Genomic DNA, 20942 nt, shown 5'->3' with positions numbered 1-20942 from the left:
ATGGTCTTTCTCCAATTAGACTGGCATGAATTGAATTAAATAGGGACAACAATAATTAAGGAAGTAGTCTTTTGGGGAAACTATTTTGTAAGGACAGCGATGGAAGTTGGGTGCTTATCTCTCCCTTAAGTTCCAACTACTGTTTGAGTTAGAATAAACTATTTTTTACTCACAAAAAGGGTGGCTCCTCTTAATAGGTGTAGACTGCCCATGTACAGAAACTAGTACAGTGAAGTACTGGAAGTCTCAATAACATCCTCATTTTGAAATTTAAACCTATTTGTCATTGGATTAGAGAAGTGCAAGAACTGTGTCAAGTCTGAAATCACCATTTCCCCTGAAGTCTCTTCACAAAGCTGCATGGTGACAATTGGATTGCTCTCAGTGTTTTCTAAAAAGTTGTTTTTAACATAAAAAGTCAGATTACAGTCATGTGGTAACAAGGATTTATTTGTTGAAGTGTCAACGTCCAGAGGGAGGTGGTTCTGAATTGTTTAAACAAGAACCATAACAGCTGACAACTGCTGAGGTGCCACAACAAAGCTCTTATTGTAAGATTAAGACAATGAAGACAGCTCTAGGGAAAAGGATGCCATACAGTATATCCAGTAGCTGGGTGTAAGAAAAAGTGCTGCTTCAGGCTTTTCTTTCTAATGTTAAAGAAGATCTGTTTTAGACAGAGTCATCTATAAAAGCTGGATTTTGTTAATGTATTGTCATACTAGTTCCAGAAATAATTCACTTGTGATAATAGCACTGTGCAGTTTTATTAAGTCAGTCAGTTACAGTAGTATCTTATAAGACTGGGACAGAGTCAGATTTTGAAGTGTAACATATTCAGCATGGAATAGTATACTACATATTCCTTTCACAAACATGTCTTACAGAGCTTATACAGTACTAGCCATCAGCCCAGTAGCAAGTGCACTGGAGTAGAAAAGGATGCAACAAGAAGATAGCTACACTGGAAAGACAACACTTTAGAAAAAGTGAAACATGTAAGATCTCCCCTTTAGTCCCCAAAGCAAGTGTACAGTTTGGATCCAATTATCCAGCTCTACATCAGTTTTCTAGAAATTCAACAAAAAACCCCACTGGCCAATACAGTCTTTGGATATTTAGGGGAAGGGGAGAGTCATTTTCCAGAATGAAGTCAGTCAGTTTCGTTCTCACCGGGTTCTTTGCCTTCTTTGTTCTTTCGTACTTCTTCAATATGCTTGTCCTGAATAAAGGAAAGGTGATTGAGCAATTAGTTGTTTGAATTAATCTACTAAAGAAACCAAGACTCTAGGTTTGTAGCAGCACTCATGTCTACACTTCAGCTGCCACATCTTCCAATTCCACCTTCACATCTGACCCCGAACTGACAGGATGAATTGTAGCATATGCCACGGTTTTGAAGATCAGCAGCTTCTTGCTTCCTTTTTAAAAAAAGTGCATAAATTCCCTCCTATTCCTCTTCCCAAGAGAATTACTATAGGTCTTTTGGGGATTTAATAATAAGATATAATCCTCTTTAGTGACTGACCAAAAGATCCCCACCCCCACCCCAAGACCTCCAGATGTCTGTTAGGCAATTACCCCACTCTGCCATTAGTGGTTATGTTTAGCTGGTTAGCATAGAAAAGAACATAAACGAGTTCTTCCCAAGTGGGAATTAGAACTCTACACCTACTTTCTCCCTCAAGCGCTCCAGTTTAGCAGCCATTTGTGCCTCTCTGTTTTCTTTGTTAGCTTCCATTTTGTGGGTCAGCTTCTCTTCTGCCATTTTGCTGAAGTTATTATTTTCTTCAATTGCTTTCTGAAGCACTTCTTTTTCATGCTCTCGTTTCTCAGCTAATTGCTTCAAGACTTCTGCTTCATGAGACTAACAAGATAGACCATGCATGTTTAGACATAAGACAGATGAACTATATAGCAAGGTACCCAATTGTAGTTGTCTACATTGGAGACAACATAATGTTTTCTATTGACTGTTTCATTTGTGATTGTAGTCTTAACACATATCAGGCACAAATCCCCAGTGCTTTCCTCCTCTACTTGCCCAGATTCCATCACAGTTGAGTACACAAGAAAATAAGTTCTTGCAGTTAAATATAAGAATCTGGTAAACTAGATCGCTTCTGAAAGAAAAAGGGCACATTGCTGCCAAGTTTTCTGGATGATTCTATCCTCCTCCAGTCACTGTCTAGTGTCCATGGGTTTATGCTAAAACATAGACTATGCAAATATCAGCTGTTATGTTTATGTTAAAAAGCCTTTGCATTTATCACCCTAATTATTATAATTAGGAATTTGAAGCCATGTCTCAACAGCAGGTCCCATGTCAAGTCCAACTTTCAACCATGTACTTCGTATCAGGAGTTTCAGAGATTTACTAGTAGCCAGATTTTTCTGAGAGAAGGAGTCCAAGACTTTCCCCGTGAAGTAAGAGGTAGGAGAAGAATTAGATGGAAGACCAGCTTTCAGTAAACTTTAGAAGATCACAGAGTAACATTCTCTCTCCCTATTAAATGTCCCACCACCCCCATGTTTGGGGCAACCATGAAAGGTCACTTTGGGAATGAAGTTTAGGTCTTGCAGATATATTTAACACAACTGAGTAAGAGCTTTAGAAATTCTACTGCAAGCCATTTAACAAGCAAACATTCTCCTGCTCTTTTGCAGCACTGTGCTAGCATGTGAGTAGCTGGCTGGTTGTCCAAACTAACAAGTGCCTATATTAAGATTGAAAGTCCTGCAAGTTTAGATTTATCAGAAAGGGTTTGTTTATTTTTAAAAGTGAGCTTTACCTGACTGGCCCTTGTAGCTACTGTTAATTTGGATTTACCTTACGTCTCTCTTCTGCAGCTTCCAACTTCTTCTGAATTTCTTCCAGGGAAAGATCCTTCTTCTTTGGAGGGGAGAGGGGAAATTCTGGGACTGCTTCTTTTGAACGAGGACTGAGTATCAGCTCAAATGCCTGCCCAGAGGCACGCTTTTCCAGCTCCTTCACCTGAATATCTAAGAGAATGACAAGACACATTGGTACTTTGAGTCAACTTAAGTGTTGTCTTTACATCATTACACTGGATTCTAAGATTTAGATTCATGCAGCTGACTGATGAAGCAAGAGTTTAAAATAAGCAGATTAGCCTGTTTTAAGCAGCAGCATAAGCCAACAATACATTTGTTTCTTAAGTCACATAGCCACAACAGTATCTGTACAACTTTACACATAATTTATCCTCACATAACATGCTAGTTAGATGAGCAAGTATCCCCAACTTTATAGATAGAGAACTGAAGGACAAAGATTAAATAACTTGCCCCAGGTCCCACAGAAAGCTGTGGTAGAGCCAGGCACTGAACCCTGGTCTCCCAAGTCCTAGTACAGTGCTTTAGCCGGCAGACCAGCCTTCCTTCCAGAACTTCAGACTATATTTCTCAGAACAGAGCACAAATGGCTCCTAAACTCCTGCAGAACTGACTTGTCTGCTTATAGAATTTAGGGCATCACATCCACATCTTATAGTCACTTTCATCAACCATACTAGATAGCTTTCCCTTCATCTGCATGCTATCTGCTACCAGACAAAGCTTTTCATGTATTTTCACATGCATTTAAAGTTTTCTTAACCCCTGCATTAAGAGACAGAAGAATAGTACTTTGCTCACTGCTTATTTAACATCAAAATTAGGTTAGTGAAGAAGCTTCCCTTTCATTCAAAATATTTATAAATTGAGAAGATACAAGACAAGAACATTCAATAAAGTGTTAACAACACATTACATACCAGAAGAAGCCATGACTAAGAAGGTAGACACCAGAAATGTGCTCTGGAAAGACTCCAATCAGTGGAACCCCTAAGTAATTAATAATCATTAATTCTTTGAGTAAATAACCATAAGAGTTCATAAAAATTGCTTTACACACCAGAATGCAACTCCCATCAAAATCCCTTTGTGTTACAATAAGAGAATACTGAAGAGGTATTCATTACTACAACCAGATGACCCTTGTGGTCCCATCTAACCCTATGATTTGAGAGTTTGTGACCAATTTAGGCAGTTGGAGAAGTTTCCACTATTCCAGTGCCTCTAGGCCCAGTTGATTTCCTGAATATTTTCAGTCCTTGTTTGCACTTCCAAATTGCAAAGGCCACAATGTAAGTGTTTGGTTCAATAATTTCTCCGCCCCCACAAAGGGCTACTAATCCTACTGGGGAAAGTAATGTATTTTAAATTTCTGGGGAGGCACTGTAGTCCAAAGGAAGTGGATTCAGGACTACAGCCTGTTCCCAGTTTCAGAGAATTGGGGTGACAATTTAGACTTAGTCAACACTATATTTAAGACTACAAATGAGACAACTAGTCATAAGACAGCTGTCTCTCAAGATACTTTAAGTTTTGGTTGTGCTTGTGCAGATAGGGACTAGCCATATAAAAATAAGGGAAATTTGATCCTCTCTACTGAAGAGAACCCAAGCCACATTATATAGCATGCTTGGAGCATAACCATTTTGTAACACTTAGCTCTTAAAGTCATTTTTCCACCCATTGATCTCAAAGCACTTTACAAACATGGACAGTATCATTATCCCCATTTTAATGTGGAAGTGGAGGCACAGAGGGGGAAGTGACTTACCCAAGGACCCAGCAGTGCAGTAACAGAGCCAGGAATAGAACTCAGATTTGAGTTCCAGTCCAGCATTCTATCCAGAGAATCCACTGGATACAGGCCAGCTACAAGTGCCTCAGTTTACCCATGTACAAAAATGGGTACAATCCCACTGATGTTGACTCTGTTTAGAATGGTTATTTAGAAGTCATTGGATGAAAAGCACTACATGATAGTCTATAAAAGTGCAGAGTGACAGCTGAGCCATTTTCTTTAATGCCAGATTATGATAGCCTCACTAAAATAAGAGTAGAAATAATTTAAAAGCCACAAAAGCATGACTGATAGTTGAGGTCAGTGAGACAGCTATGGAAGAGCTGGATGGTTAAATAGGGAAGAACAGAACCCGATCAATAGCTACGGATGGGCAAGGCCTGGAATAGTAGGGCGGAGGGGGGGACCCCCTTTGCAGGCAGGGCTCTGGAGGAGGAGTAATGGTGGAGCAGTCTGGCTATTGTGGGTAAGCGGGGCTGGGGGGGGGGGGGGGCAGAGCGAAGAGCTGCCCCGCAGGCGGCACAAGCTCCAGACAGTGCGCGGGACCGTCTGTAGCTCATGGGGCGGGGCCAGGGCCGGCCCCTAAGCGGCCCAATCACACTACCGCGTACGGGACAGGCAGATGCCCCATACAGCCACTCAGAAGCGAGCGTGACGCAGGGCTCCCTTGAAGCCCCTCCCTCGGCACGCGCGTTTCGAACAGCACCGAATTCAAACCGCTGGAGAGCGCGCGCAGGGGCTGTGGGGGAGGGGGCGGGGCTAACTGTAACATCCGGGCACTTGGGTATCCCCCTCCCCAGCTACTCCTCCCGCCCGTTTCACCTGATAGGGGGCCCCCGCCTTCCGCGCGCCAAAGGTCCTCGCGCGGCGACCCCTTCCTCCGGGGCGCCTCCCCCCGGCTCGGCCCCTGCCCTGCGAGGTACGGGCTGGTTCGGTCCCTTCCGCGCCCCTCACCTCGCAGCGAGGCGGCCGCGGTCCCCACTAAAGCACCGAGGGCGGCCGAGCTCGCTGGGCACCGCCCCTTCCCCGCGAACAATGGCGGGGTCCTGTCAGAGGAGGGAGGGGACCGGGGACAGCCGCCGCCGCCTGAGCCTGATCCCACCCCCTCTGTAGGGAACCGCCCCGGCCCCCCCCGCCCACACGGCGGCGCGGACAATAGAGCCCGAGCCGGCGGGGTGGGGATGCTCCCTACCCTACCCCGCCCCCCGGCTCATTGTCTCCCACAGCCCCGTCCTCTTTGTCAGCCCCACTCCCTCCGCGCCGCGACCCCGCGGGCGGGGACCGGCTGCTCCCTTCACCCGCGGAAAGCGCGGAGCCACCGCCTCGCCCTCGCGACAAAGCGGCCGCGGCCCCTGACGGAGACTGACCCACTTCCGCGCTGTGGAGGACACAGCCCCCAAGGGCCCCCTCCAGCGCCGAACCGCACGGGGGGCCCGCCCGCGACCCCCGCCCACGGACCCCCACCCTCCCGCCAGCCACCGTGGGCTCCCTCGCAGGCACCGACCCGCTGCTTCCCCGCGCCTCCCCTGGACTCCCGCTGCTCTGTTCCGTCCTGTCGCCCCTCGCTCACCCACCTGCTCCGTCCGCGCCGCTGGCCACACTCAGCTCCCAACCGACCTGCTGCTCACAAAAGCGCCAAACAATGGCACGTGACCAGCCCCGCCCCGCCCCCATTGGCCGAGAGCGGCGGCACGTGTCGCCCAGTGGGGGGCGGAGGGGGCCTCGCGCGCCCCCTTCGCCTGGTGCATTGTGGGAGCTATAGTCCACACAACAGGGCGTGGGGGGGCCGGGGCCGGACCCTGGCGGGGGCGGGGGGAAGGTGCTGGGGGCCAGGGTCTGCCCCCGCTCGGCTCCTCCACGCGCCGCGGCACGCGCACCCCGCCTCTGCCTCACCGTCGCCACGTGTGAAATGGGGATAACGGGACTCCCTTTGTCTCCTTCGCCCAGCCCTGTCTCTGCCGGGGCTGGCGCCCCGTGCAAGGGCTCCGTCCCTCCAACCACCCCCTGAAACCCACTTCTCCCGGGAGGATCCCAAACTCCGAGCCACGTGCCGGCCCTCGCCCTTGCAGGGTCAGCTGCAGGAAGGCTCTGTCCGGCGCTGGGGCTCCCAGGCTGTCCGGGGCTTTGTCCATCTTTCAGAAGGGCAGGGACAGATCAATGCTACAAGGTGCTGAGCGACCTCAGCTCCACCCGGGGTGCTGCAACCAAATGCCTTGCTGGGGAGCAGGGAAGTCAGTGGGAATTGAGGCTGCTCTCACCCATTTAAAAGGGGTTCTCAGCACAGCAACACGCCCTATTTGTGCCTTGCGCGTTGGGCTGGGATTTAGCCTAATGAATACCTAATTCAGAGGGGAGTAGTTCGGCTTCATTCGGTAATGTATGTAAAATGCTTTGAGAAACCTTCATGGGAGATTGCTACAAAAGGGCTAATTATTATATGCCACGTGCTGTAATTTGTATGAAGCCATAAATGTACCTGTTACTTCAATGCAAGTGGAATACAGGAAAGAGAAATCGGAGTGAAACGTGCCCCCCAAACAATTTACAATCTAAATTGTACCAAGTACCAAGAAGTAGTATAATATGATAAATCCTTTGCACTTTCTTAGTATCTTTTAGCCAGAGGACTCAACATACTTCGTTGAAGCTTTCCCTAAACCACACAACCCTGCCTGTGAGGGACGTAAATATTATTAGGGTACAATACAGTTAAAAAATGGCATGCAGCCTTCATTGATGTTTTTTGTTACATGCAGTACACTTGGCCAATGACTCACAGATTTGTGCAGTTACACTGGAAACCCCTGCAGCCATTCCGCTAGCCAGCTAGTCCGATTTCTTCATCCATAATGATCATTTTATAATTACGTACATTTAGGCTGCCTTAAGAACCATCCCTATCTGTGTTAAGGGGTACATTAGGAACAATTCTGGTGCTGAGGTATTGAATTACTAAGCATAGCTAAGTGGTTCATTCCCAGACAAACTTTGAATGAACTGGCTGGGTTTTAGTGTGTTCTTTAAAAATTATTTGAATATGATTCCCTTGGTAATTTTTGTGATCCACTCATTTAAATTGCATCAAAAGTCAATATGCATGAGAGGTAAATGACCAGGGAAGAGCAGCCTTAATGTGTTATGAGCCAAGCTCTTTATTTCAAAGGCTTTGTACCTGAATATTGAAATACGAGGTTTTATTAAGGGGATCCACCCCTGTTGTGCATAATTTAAAAAACAAGGATTTTACACACAAAATCCCACCTTAAGGTAGGTTAATATTTTGACAGAAAACTATAAAGCTCTCAAAACACAAATTATTTTAAATGCTTTTTTTTCCCCCCTGATCTAACGTCTATTTCCATGGAAACAGCATCCAGCAGCAGAGCTGTTAGAGCTCGGTTTTCAGCTGGATCAGCTAGCTCAACACAGCAAGAGCCATTTTTAAGCAGTATTTTAGAGCTGATTTTAGGATCTAGTGGCTAGTATAATGTTTCAGTTTTGAAACAGGATCCATCTGCTTGACCATTCAATAACAGACCTGGTATACTGGGAAAAACATTTGGTCGGGTGCTGCCCCATCTAAGGAGTGAATCACTCTAAATGCTAGCAGCCACACGTTACTGTGCAGCAAGAAACAGCAGCCAAGGGGCTAGTTATAAAATATAACTGATCATTTTTAAATAAAGGAAATATCTTAAGTGCTGTGATTACACTGCTTTAAATGTTGTTTGGAATGTTGTTGACCTGCAGAGAGCTTGTGTCATTCCTAAATCAAGTGTTCTTCTTTTATTATTATGTATTCATCATTATTATCCATATGATTTCAACAGTGTGTTAAGTGTTTGTATTTTAAAGCCTTTTAGTAACAAAAGGGAGCTTGTCATGGGGTGATCTCAGGAGTCACAAAGTCAAGGACTTCCTGGGTTTGGGGGTTTTGACTGGCATTCCTGTCACTTCCTGGTGCCTGTCCCTTGGCAGAGACATGAAGAAATGTCCCCTGTACCCCCTGCAAAAGGGAGAGGGGTGGGATCCCACTACCAGTCACTTGGAGCCAGACTGTGTGCCCAGATTCTATACATCTTCTTGGCTTGTTTGCACATTGTAAATAACTAAAAATAAAAAAAGGCCCAAGACTAATTATTTTTCCTTAAGACTAAGATGCCTTTACCATATAACCTCTAATATTTAGAGGCAACATTGTTCAGTGGCTAGGGCCCAGTTCTATTTCCTTCTGTCACCTTGGGCAAATAACTTCACCTCTCTTCCCCTGCCAACCCTTTGTCTGCCTTCTTTATTAAAACAGCAGACTGTCTGGGCCAGAACTATCTTTGAGAGAGAGAGAGAGTGTGTGTGTGTGCAGCATCAACACAGTGGAACCCTGATCTCAGTAGATTCTTTAGCCCTACTGTAATGCAAAAAATATATAATACTCAACATGTATTTCCAATTTCTTACACTATTCTCAAATATTTAACTTTGGGGATAAAATGTCTCATTTTTGGTCTCCTGTCAGAAGTGATTTTAAGTTTCATAAAACCCATTCGTTTCTGTGAGGCTGGGCTTCGTCACTCCTTGGCTGGGGATCTCCCAGGGAAAATGGAGTATAGGAAAATCATGCATTTACTTTGCATTAGACCATTGTTTATAGGCAATGTTAGTGGGAGACCAAGCAGATTCCCCTTGAGCTCAGTACACAGCCCAGCAGCTTTTGGTTGCAGGATTCCTTGCAAATAAGAACAATTTTCCAGTTTATTTCAAGCCTTTCAAAAAAAGTTCACCTTTTGGAAGAGAAATTTCAGTATGAAAGGTCATCGTTTCTGAACACTGTAAACTACCAAAAATCAAGGCTCAAGAGTGAATATGCTATTTCAAGCCTAACTCTAACCAAATCAGCTAACAAATGTGTGCATCTTGGCAGAAAGCAAGCACAGCCTGAGGAGGAGACTGCAGGATGCAGAAAGGTGTCGATGGCCTTGTTTATACTAGGGATAAGACTTGATTTCAGCAACTGGTGGCTAGCAACCAAGGTCACTCCATGGGTAGCTGCATCTGCTTGAAACCAGGCTCAGTTCCATTCACGCATATCAAAGCTTTCCTTGTCTGATCTGGATGTCTGTACCAGTGCAACTACAGCAGTAACTGGCCACCAATAGCTGAGACTGGGGCTAATTCCCAGTACAAACAAGATCTCAGACTCAGGCCCCTGAGACGTTTATTGAACACTTTCCAACTTCATTGATTCAATGGAAGCAGGAGCAGGCTAGGCTCTTTATCTTCCAGGGGAGCTGACGGTGAGCAGGCCTCTCAATGAATCGTTATAATGGGTGTTGAGACATCTCTGCACTTGCACTCAGCTCCTGGCAGGATTGGGCCCTTGATTTCCCCACCAATCAACCTGTGAAGTATAAATCCCCATGGGGCCAGATTTTCAAATGTGTTTAGGGACCTAAAGATGCACATAGGCAGCTAGTGGGATTTTCAAAAGCACCTAAGCAAGTTAGGTGCCCGAGTCCCATTGAAATCACTGTGCTGTGTGACCACTGACTTCAGCCTGACAATGGACATAATTATACTTACCTCCTTCACAGAATCAATTAATGCTTGTAAAGCAAGTTGAGATCCTCAAATTATAAATGTAACATAAATACAAAATATTTTGAGGCAATTTACTTGGGCACTGCCTTGGGTAAATTCATACTATTTAGCATTTATAACCTAAGGGTCTCAACGTACTTTTAAAAAGGAAGGTAAGTACCCCATGAAGAAACTGAGTGGTTGAGTGACTTGCCCAAGGGGGCACATCAGGTCAGTGGCGGAGCTGGCAAAAAGAATCCATGTCTCCTGACTCCCAGTCCTGTACCTTGCCCACTGGACAACGCGGCCTCTCCTCAAAAATTGCCTAAAAGCATAAAAGACTGTTAAAATAATCAGATTTTTCCTGTAACTGGTAACTGCAATTTTTATTCTTATATATTTCAAGGTCTCAGCCGGAGGACTGCTTGTACATGGAAGTAGGACATGAAGTGATCAGATTTAGCATGAAGATTAAAGATGCTCCTGTGATGTACTTATCAAAACACCCCACAAAGGGACTGACATAATTAGGTGACAGCTCAGCCCACGGCAGTGCCTTTAACTTGCCAAAACATTTAATCTCCAACAAGAAAATGCACTTTTTGAGTATTAAATTGCCATCCTTAGTGTCCATGGTAGATGGACTGACAGATATTTGGTTTGTTATGCAGAGAATGCCTTAAAGCACCTTTGTAAGTAATGTCAATGGCAAATATTTTCTACATTTGGACATATTAGTAACAGCGTCTGAACTAGGAATGTTTGTTGATTTCAAAATGGAAATCCAGTACTTGATTTCTAATGTATGATTATAGCTGGTCTTAAAATGATCACCGGTGGTTTTTGATATGGTCACCTGCTAAGGAAGACATGGGCGCTAAAAGAGATTCAGCACCTGAAGCTGGAGAGAGGCATCGTGGTTAGAGCAGGGGACTAAAGTCAGGGTTTTATTCCCAGCTCTGCCACTGACTTGCTGCGTTGACCCTGAGAAATTCACTTAGGCTCATGTCAGCCTAACTCCCATTAAAATCAGCAGAAGTTGGGCTCCTAACTTTGAGGATCTGGGCCTCAATCTCCCCATGCCTCAGTTTACCCATTGGCACAATGGTTATAATAATACTTACCTAGGGTAGCTCACAAGGGTATTGAGAGAGTTAATCAATGTTTGGAAAGCACATTGAGGTCTTTGGATAACATACATTCCAGCCTACCACTGTACACCAGATAAAGCAATCAAAGAATCTGCAGAATTTGCCAAAGACTGAGACTTTCAAACAAGACTTTCAAGGCGTGATTCCCACTCAGTGAGAGTTCTTCAATGGGTGAAACAGAAATAGTTTGGAAACGATCTGTATATCCTAAACAGGATCTATTTTCTTATGTATATATTAATATTAGGTTATTTCTGTCTTAGTTTTTTGAGACTATTTGGTATCTTTATGCCAAAAACATGAGTATTAGTAACTAAATGCTTTCTTTAGGATTAAATTTTGCCTTTGGCAGTAAGGCAGTCAATACGCTTGGATATGGCCCTGTGGTTAGAGCAGCAGCTGGGGATTTAGGGTTCTAGACCCCGTTCAGCCACAGACTTGCTGTGGGCCTGTTGGAAACCCACTCGATGTTTCTGTGCTTTTCTTTATTCCCCCATAAAACAAGGATAGTCATAGCACCTCACAAGGGTGACCATGCCAGTGACAAAAGATATATAAATGCAAATCACTGTAATTATTATTATAATATATAGGCACTATGACCCTGACATTTCTTACCCTTCATAAAAAATAATCACGTGACAGCTGTTGCTTAACGCAGTGTTGGAAGGTGCTCAGATGCTTTGGAGGGTGGTATAAAAACCTGTATACAACAGAATAGAACAGTACATTTAGGGTTTTATTAAAATACTCTACTGCCTTTTCAAACACTTTCTGGCCCACAGAAATGGCTATTGGCAGAAAGTCCCTGTATGTTATATAATCACAGTAGGATCTTGCTTGTTCTCATATTCACCTTAAGTCTGAACTCTCTTGTTTTTCTCTTTGGATGAAATTCAAACCCTCCACATAACTCCTATGTAACTGGGCTCTACGCTCAATCTCAATGGGAGAACAATGGAATTCACTTCCCCAACCTGTAGGCAACCCTTCTAGCCCTGCTATGCCAATCTATATGGGATTCTACATAGTCACAGATTTTGTGGCGCCAATTGTCCTCAACCATTATGTGCTAGCCAATGCAAAGCTGGCATGGAGATCCCCTTCCACTGAGTGCATGGAGTACAGAGAAAGGGCCCCCTTCCCTTTCTTGGCTACTCCCCCTGTCCCCCTAGTCCTGGTCTTAGGAGATATGCAGGGGCTTGCACCAGCTCTCTACACCCTGGCTGAATTTCATCCTGAGCACTTCACTTGTCAAGAAAGCCCCTGAATAACCAGCTGCTGAAAGTTCAGAAATGACCACTTGGCTTGCAAGGCTCTCTAAATAACGGAGCAGCAGGAAGAGAAGAGAGGAGATAAAGTTTTTTGTGAGCCGACTTGAGGTGCACTAATTAGATTTCAAGAGTGTCAGTCTCCCACTTCACCTGGGATACAAAGCAAAGGAGACAATGTGAATTTGACAACATGCAGAATAGCAATGCATACAGAAGCCATAAAATATTCAACAGAGAAAGAAGGTTCCCGTAAGACATTTGCTCTGGCTCTTTGAAAATGAAATGAAATGAAATAAAGAGGTTTGGTGTAGCACTAATTATTCCCCAGTCTCTAATTAGACTCTGGGATTCAAAAGATGGGTTCAGCTATAGAAGAAGCTCAGCAAAACCCATTGTATTATTAATATCTTCTTGGCATGATACCATTAAAAATACCACCTCCCTTTCAAGACAGAAATTTACGTTGCAATAATGGGAGGAGTTTTTAGATGGAAACCCTCTTAAAGGTATATTCCTTGAAAGTAAGTTCATTCACATTATTGATCTGAAATGGCAGAAAAGACCCCAGACTGAGTCTACGCCAATTAAAGTAAATGGCCTAGACGCGTAGCTCTCAAAGCTATTTCACATGCAAAATTGGTGGTCAACCAATTGGTAACACAATTTGCTTTTAGTTTTGTTTTTTTTTTAACGTAAAGATCTGTGATGTGAGGAGCAGAATTTATTTAAAGTACTGACGTGTCTGACTTGCTCAAGGCAGACAAGGCAAAGTGAAATTTGGGCCACTCTAAGATTTGTAAAAACAAGCCTTTACATAACCTAAAAACCCATACACTTCTGCACTGTGGTAGTGCAGGAGAACCAGAAAATGAACTTATTCTTACTTGTATTGCACTAGCATCAAGGAGTCTATTCAGGGACCAGGACTCTCAGTGTGGTAGGTGCTGTACAACCGCAGAATGAAAAGTTGGTCTTGTCCCAGAGAGCTTGGCCATCTAAGGAAATCGACGAGAAGCTGCCTATAAAGAACGGTGAAATGGATGTCTGTTTTCGTTGGCCTAATATAAAATAATGAAACAGCACAACTTGTGGAAAGTACATTTGATCTTTAAAATGTTTTCAATTGTAATCCTGTAAGGTGTTTTAAATATATAGAATCATAGAATAGAATCATAGACTATCAGGGTTGGAAGGGACTTCAGGAGGTCATCTAGTCCAACCCCCTGCTTAGAGCAGGACCAATGATTTTATACTTTAAAGTTCATGTAAAAATATAGTAAATTTCTCTTTTGCTCCCCCCAAAAATTCTCTCTAAAGTGTTCAGTCCTTGGGTTGACTTGAGTATATATCTTAACCAAAATTATTTAAAACAATAATTGTCTGGAAACAATATATCCAGATCCCACTTTGTTTATTACTAAATTGGATTTTTTTTTAAATTGAGCATTTAATAGATCAATGCAAATATAAACAGTAGTCTACAAATACTGTAAAAACGTACAAACAAATGCAACCTTGGGCAAGGAGCACTGTCATATCTTGAGATCTTTACCTAGCAGATAGAAATGTTACATGGAATATATCAGCATACTGCTACTGTACAGTCACATAAATCATCCAGAAAGGCATTTACATGGTTCTGCATAGCACAGCATGAATGCGAGTGCTTCCTTTGCATAAAATATAGACAACCTGTGAAATTCAAAGAGGGTTCTGCCCCAACGTACGTATTTTAAGATGCAACCCCAGGGCCTTCCCAGTGGCACTCAACTGGGCACCAAGCGTGAGCGGTAGGAATTGAATCTGTTCTGTGCTTTGCAGAATTGGGCCCATAATTAATGGCTTTTTGGTGTATTTGAAAGAGACTTTTTTTTTTAAAAATCCTTCTTAGTCAAGTGAGCACAGCTGGAGAGACCGGACGTGTACATATCACAATACAATGTGCCTTCCCTCTGTCCTCTGCTGCATTAATCAACAGCACTAATCTTGGGGTGTCAACCGTGCAGGGGATGCTGGGGGAACCTAAGAAGTGCCGCACTGTCAACTCCCAGTGCACCGGAGCCCAGAAGGCACATTTCTCTTTTGGCCTGAAAGCTGCACATCATGCAGGAGGCAGGCTGGCGTCTGATGCTGTCGGTTTGGGGCAATCCCATACCATCTGATCTGCCTGTGGTGGCAGCAGCTTGGGCTGTCACTGCCATCCCTCCTCCTCCTCCTGCAGCTGCTGCCTGTCTGTCTCTATAGAAACCAGGGCAAAGGCCCCATCCACTGGGGCCTGGGTCTAGGTCTTAACTCCCACCCCCATCTCAGGCTGCTGGACCAGGAGCCTCGGCTTTTCCCTGGCCAGATCTGTCCGTCTCCAGTAGCAGATGGCCAGGAGCAGGTCGCGTGGTGAGTGGCCGATCATGTTTCCATTAAAAAAAAAAAAGACCTAATTAACTTTTCCTTCTCCTCAGCCCGAGATTTGGCAGCTCAGCCACTTTCAGGAATCACCTCGCTGACCTGTACGAAGCTGCTTTACTCTCAGACTAAAATGCTGGCCGGCCAGTATCGGCCTCCCTCCCCCACCTGACTGCCTCCCATCAGCAAGGACAGAGAGACACAGAGGCGAGGACAGGCAGGGTCACGAAGCAGCGTCCGTCCACCCCTTTTTTAAGAAAATGGACGGCCGGACAAATTGGCCAGGTGGGGAAGACAATCCGGCAGGGTTTTGAGCCTTGTACGTTTGCAGGCGTCTGACCACCAAGGCTGTGCGCATAAAGAGATGAAGCTAAGTTTCCCCGGTGCCATAAAAGATGTTAGGGAGGGACCCCAGAGAGCTAGATTCTATTCCCAGCTGTCACTGCCCTGCTGTGTGACACAGGGAAAGTCATTTCACCACTCTGCGTCTGTTTCCCCTCCCAACCACCCTCTAGCTTGTCTATTTCAGATTGCAAGCTCTCTGGGGAAGGGTCTGTCTTTTACCGCGTGCGCAAGTGCCTAGCACAGTGGAACGCCAATCTCAGTTGCGGCCTCTCGGCCCTACTGTAAAACTAATAAATAAATAATGCAATGATAATAAATGTTTTCGGATTATTTTAGACTCCTCTGATCCTCTGAAATGTAAAGAGAACCTATTCACCCCTAGGATTCTAAAGTAAGGGACTGGTGCTGAGTTGGCTACATCGTGAAGGCCACCAGATCCGGGCCCAAGAGGCCCTAAAGATGGAGTGAATTTCACAGTCTATCACTCAGAATTCTCTGCCACCCTTTCTTGGGATAGCAGCCTTGGGGACAGAGGGTAAGTGCATTGTGACTGATTGTAGCTGCTATGACACTGTATTGCAAAAATCTGGCTAGTATATGGGTGTCACTGGATGGAATCTATGCTGCCCACCCATGTGTCATAGGCCTTTTACTGCTTAGAGCTAAGAGAGATTCTCCTTTAACTCACGTGGTAGAAACTTGTGGTTTTTGGGAAAGAAGGATCTGCGTTCTATCCCCTGGTGATGCCTTGATATTCCAAGTGTCCAGGGTGTGTAACCTAGTGAGAACAGTGACGCTCGTACGATAGATGACCATGGATTTGATACCGATATCAATAAACAAGATTTTCTCTTACCTTTTCCTCTGTGTGATTTTCCAAGGCTTTAATGCTGTGGTAAAAATCAATATAAAATCCAGTTTGTAATCATTAAACAGAGAATAAGGAATTCTGCTCTGGGAAGATTTTTAAGGGATTCTGCATTGTTTTTAAATAGGTGCTACAATGCTAGATATTTGTCCAAACGGGCCCCATTCATGCAATCTGATCCATGCAAATACACTCGCAGGGAGCCCCTTTGAAGCTAGTTGGGATTTGCATGGGCATCCGCTCAAATCAGTTTGCAGCGTCAGGGCCTTCATATATTGTGCTGAATCCAGACCTCAGAGAAAGTCTTGTCTTAAAAAATAAAACAAAACAAAACAAAAACCCTCCCCCCCACCCCGAAAGACAATTAAAGGGATGTTTGAACATATATTTCAATTTATTTTATTGAAATCAATAGGGAACCTTTGGTTGAGTAAATCTTTGCCTCATTTCTCCTTTATAAAGAATTAAGCTTTCAAAGAGACAGGGGATTCTGTGGCGGGCACTGGCTGGTAGTGGGGTGACCAGATGTTCCAATTTGGAGTGATCTGACAAGGCTCAAAGGGGTGTCTCAGGGTGGGGGAAGGAGTACAAGATACCAGAGGTTAGGATATTAAGACCTTCAGTATCTAGTCTGTGCTGACACTGTCAGATTTCAGCTTCAGCCCAAGTCACAGCAGCTGCTGTGAGAAGCCTTTGAAGTTAGCATAGGTTGGGGGCTGAAATTGCTCTGCAAAGATAAGCCAGGGCTTAAAAAAAATGTATTCCATTCACAGCTGAGTGATGTCTTAAATGAGACTGTGAGGGGAATCTAAATAGGCCACTTTTTTTTAAGCTGCTTGTTTGAATATATTAAAGCATATATTCAAATATATTTGAATATTAAAACAGATCAGAAATCATTTTTAAATGTATAGCTTAACAGGGTGCTAATTCCAAAGCTGCGTCTATTACACAGGTGCACCCACAAGCTCTTTGGGGTAAGGGCTAGCTGTGGCCCCACTCCTGCAATCGGATCTGCTACTGCTGACCCTGTAAGGAGCCTCTGCACACCTGGGATGTTATTTGTGCAGCCTGTACCGCACTGAACACGGTGGTGTTTAAGGGCCTGATCCAATGCCTATGGACGCCAATGGCAGTTTTGTAGGGCTTTGGATCGGGCCCTAAATAAACAAACGCACCAAGGAATTTAAAAATCTCTGGGCTGGAGGGGGAATAAAACATGGCTCCAGGCCCACCCCAGCAATGACCAAGAGCTGACGACCCTGCGGTGACTGGCGTGAAAAGAGTTAGTGGCTCACCGCCCATTCCTGATGAGGTAGGTGAATGTTGCACAAACCCCATCACTACAGCAGGCATGATGTTTTTCATCTTGTTGGCTTTCTCAGCAGTGGGAGAGAAGGATAGCTCAGTGGTTTGAGCATTGGCCTGCTAAACCCAGGCTGATAAGTTCAATCCCTGAAGGGGCCATGTAGGGATCTGGGGCAAAAATCTGTCTGGGGATTGGTCCTGCTTTGAGCGGGGGCTGGACTAGATGACCTTCTAAGGTCCCTTCCAACCCTGATATTCTCTGGATCAGAGATGGGATGAATCCTTGCACTTCACTCTTCTTCCAATGTGACCATCTGAACTAAACTTTTTCTCCTTGAGGTGTTTCCTCTAAGGATGGGTTAAGACACACTGGCAGGGCAGAGCAGAGTAAGATTGCATTGCTGCTGCCTGCATTGTACCTGGTTTGCGGATACACAGAGAGCTTCAGTCTTTGGAGCTATGAGTCCAACACCTCATACTGGTATTAAATTGATACTAAAATCAAATAATAATAATAATACTTTGATATTATATGGCATCTTCCAGCAGCTGATCTCCAAACACCTTGCTCAGGTGGCAGTCAGCTGTATTGTACAGGTGGGGGAACTGAGGCACAGAGCAGTTCAGTAGCTTAACCAAGGCCACAGGGGAGACGGCAGCAGAATCAAGAATAGAATCCAAATCTTCTTGACACCCAATCTCCTAGCTCTAACCACTAGACATCTCTAGAGGGTACCTCCCTACACACGTGGCTGGCATACACTGCACAGCAGCTGTGCACACAGTTCTGCTGTATTGTCTGCAATCATTTGATTTATCTGAGGCTGAAATGTGAATGCAAGCATCTGTCTAATAACTGACTGATGGCGGACGAATTAAAATTCAAGGCTACCTTGGAGGGAAAACAAAGGTTTGGGAATAAACCATTAATCAAAGCAAAATACTCTGCCCAAAAGACTCTGGGCTGTTGGACCGTTTTACCTTTTCTCCTGGTTCGATTTCATTAGCCTTCAGGATTTTTGCCCTCAGAGACCTGCTTCTCCTTGCCACTCAACAAAGAACAATTCAAACATCATCTTCATCCACGAGTCCTCTTGTAAAATGCACCAGCTAATGAAGGTCTGTATTAGCAGGAGTACTTCAGGCCCATGGCGAGCTCTGAAAAATGAGATGCGCCTTCCACAGCTTTTATTTCAGAAGGTAACCCTGCCCTAGGAAACACCCACTACCTGAGAGCTACGGGACTAGGCTGTCTAGAACTTCTAAAGTGTCAGGATCAGATGCACGTAACTAGCGTTCAGGTCATTCCCTTGCTCTGTAACTGTCCTGGGGAATTGTTTGAGCCATCTAGATAGATTTCTCCGGCCTGGCGATGGGCACACTAGAAATGGCATGGTAGTTAGATTGGACACGCTCCTTTCTACATTGGTTTCTACAGCAAAGAGGTGTGTGGCCTAGGGGCCTGATCCGAAGCCTGTTGAAGTTAATGGGGGTCTTTCCAATAGGCTTTGGATCAGTTGGGGCCTACTGTTAATTATACCCTCAGCATCACTCTGGCCCTAGGTTTGGGGGAACCTTTTGTTAAGACAATCGGGAATGGATCACTTGATGATTCCCTGGTCTGTGCATTCCAAGGCACCTGGCATTGGCCACTGTCGGAAGATAGGATACTGGGCTAGATGGACCTTTGGTCTGAGCCAGTCTGGCCGTTCTTATGACTTGGGGTAGGTGTTGGGGTCTGACTTCTATAACCTCAGTAGCTCATGTCAGGGGAGTTGGGCAGCTGAGTGGGTCAGTGATGCTTGTCATTAGGGGAACATAAGAGGGTTCTAGCAGCTGGTGAGGATTGGGGGCTTGGGAGAGCCAGACAGCTGGGGGGAGAGAGGGAGGGAGGCCCTGAGTACTGGATGCGGGTTGGACTGCACAGCTCATCATTCAGGTGGAAGCACGGAGGGATGAAGACAGGGGTCTGGATGTGTGGGAAGGGTTTCCCTTCCTTGCACCCTCCAAAAAAGTGTCTGGAAGGTTCAGTGCATCTACTCAGCACAGATCCAGGCCAGCCTTGCTCCTCTCAGACACCTAACTGCGTGTGTCCCCCAACATCCCCCCCCAGCCATTAATGGAGTCACACACACACACACACACACACACACACACACACACTCTCTCTCTCTCTCTCTCTTCCAGGAGCACACTTCTGCACCTGCTCCTCAAGGCACATTATTGATTCTGCTGTATTTCACCATTGGCTTTACAGTCAGTTCTGCAGGAGTGTGGATGAAAGGGCAAAGAGCCAAGGAGAGCTGCTGCTGCAGCACAAGGATGGGGAGATGTACAGAGCCCTCCATGGCAAGCAGAGGGCTAAGCGTTAACCAGGCTTGTTGGGTGTTTAGCCTGAGGAAGGGCGACAGGATGGGGCTGTAGCCACAAACTAGGGGGCGGTTAGAAAAATCTCTCCTCTACCCGGGTCCTGTTCTGGATATGCCCAGGCCAATTCTGGAGGCCTCGAATAGTCCTGACTCAGCTGTCAGTGTAACTGGACTGGGGCTGACCTCTAAGTGTAGATAAGGGCAAACTGGGTTTTACACAGATTGAGCGAACCGGGCCTTGGTGCAAATCCCGCCTTGCCCTTGTCAGTCCAGGGGCAGCAGCCTCACTGGATGGCTGGCCAACGAGAGCTGCACTGGGGCTGTTTTCACTGTGGGAGATCCAGTGGCAATTACCCCATTGGTACTACCCCTTTAAGCAAAAGGAGTTAGCTGCTTGTGAATGGTTTACATCAATGAAACAGGCTCGATTCAGCCCAGCATAAGGCAACACCAGTTCCCAGGCTGCCTGCTTCAGTCAATCCCTCCAGCCTGGCTAGGAACTAAGCAGATGCCTCCTTTCTAGGTAATAGGGAGGATTCCTAAACAGCTGTATAACTCCAGCTTCCTGTGTAACCCCTCCTGCATCTCCATCTCCCCCTGCCAGCCTCTTCTCAGAGAGGGGAATGGCTTTATAGACACTAGAATCACTCCAGCTGAAGCTGACTTCCTGGTGCCCACATTAACTCCTTCCTTACCACATAGCTGCATAAACCCCATCCCAGTCAAGTACAGACAAGGCCTGTGTAAAATAAGCTAGTTTGACAAAAGGCCCCTGGGGTTCTCCCCTCCTCTTACTGGCCATGCCTGTAACATGGGAAGATGCTCCTCACTGATGCCACTGAACACGTATCTGCTCATCTAGCTGCCGAAGGTGCTAACTTCAGCAGGGCTGTCTCGCCCCCTTTCACTGCAGTGAAGAAACCTCTTGGGCCTGGAGGAGAAGCAAGCCAATCAAAACCCATTAAGAGACAGAAAATGTCTTCACTTCATGCCAGATAA

The 20942-nt window shown here is 45.4% G+C and overlaps 1 protein-coding gene and 1 long non-coding RNA gene across 3 annotated transcripts; both read right to left on the bottom strand.

Annotated features, from left to right (window-relative positions):
* Positions 1-432: 432 nt before the first annotated feature.
* On the bottom strand, positions 433-6313 carry STMN1 (stathmin 1). 2 transcript variants are annotated; one of them, XM_039511311.1, is made up of 5 exons: positions 6229-6313; positions 3777-3846; positions 2831-3003; positions 1676-1867; positions 433-1222 (listed from the first exon to the last, which is right to left on the bottom strand). In XM_039511311.1, exons 2-5 carry the CDS (start codon positions 3787-3789, stop codon positions 1154-1156), a joined length of 447 nt encoding a protein of 148 aa, XP_039367245.1. In that variant the 5' UTR covers positions 3790-3846; positions 6229-6313; the 3' UTR covers positions 433-1153. The 2 variants fall into 2 exon arrangements, with proteins under 2 accessions (XP_039367245.1, XP_039367246.1); XM_039511312.1 differs by lacking the exon at positions 6229-6313 and adding an exon at positions 4628-4646.
* A 3490-nt stretch (positions 6314-9803) lies between these two features.
* LOC120389093 lies at positions 9804-19673 on the bottom strand. The gene is made up of 5 exons (XR_005590761.1): positions 18556-19673; positions 16255-16288; positions 13538-13672; positions 11998-12082; positions 9804-10553 (listed from the first exon to the last, which is right to left on the bottom strand). It is a non-coding gene; the product is annotated as an uncharacterized LOC120389093 (long non-coding RNA).
* Between the last annotated feature and the right edge of the window lie 1269 nt (positions 19674-20942).

This window comes from Mauremys reevesii, linkage group 23 (assembly GCF_016161935.1).
Source record: "Mauremys reevesii isolate NIE-2019 linkage group 23, ASM1616193v1, whole genome shotgun sequence".
Taxonomy (NCBI): Eukaryota; Metazoa; Chordata; order Testudines; family Geoemydidae; genus Mauremys; species Mauremys reevesii.
Note: the sequence above shows the minus strand (reverse complement) of the source record. Positions and strands in the feature narration are given on the sequence as shown.

Bases quoted from the DNA above. Each gene is read 5' to 3' on its own strand.
- STMN1 (XM_039511311.1), bottom strand. The intron at 1,868-2,830 runs GTAAATCCAAAT...CTATCTTGTTAG, and splicing joins CTGCAGAAGAGAGACGTAAG to TCTCATGAAGCAGAAGTCTT. The intron at 1,223-1,675 runs GTAGGTGTAGAG...TCCTTTATTCAG, and splicing joins TGGAGCGCTTGAGGGAGAAA to GACAAGCATATTGAAGAAGT.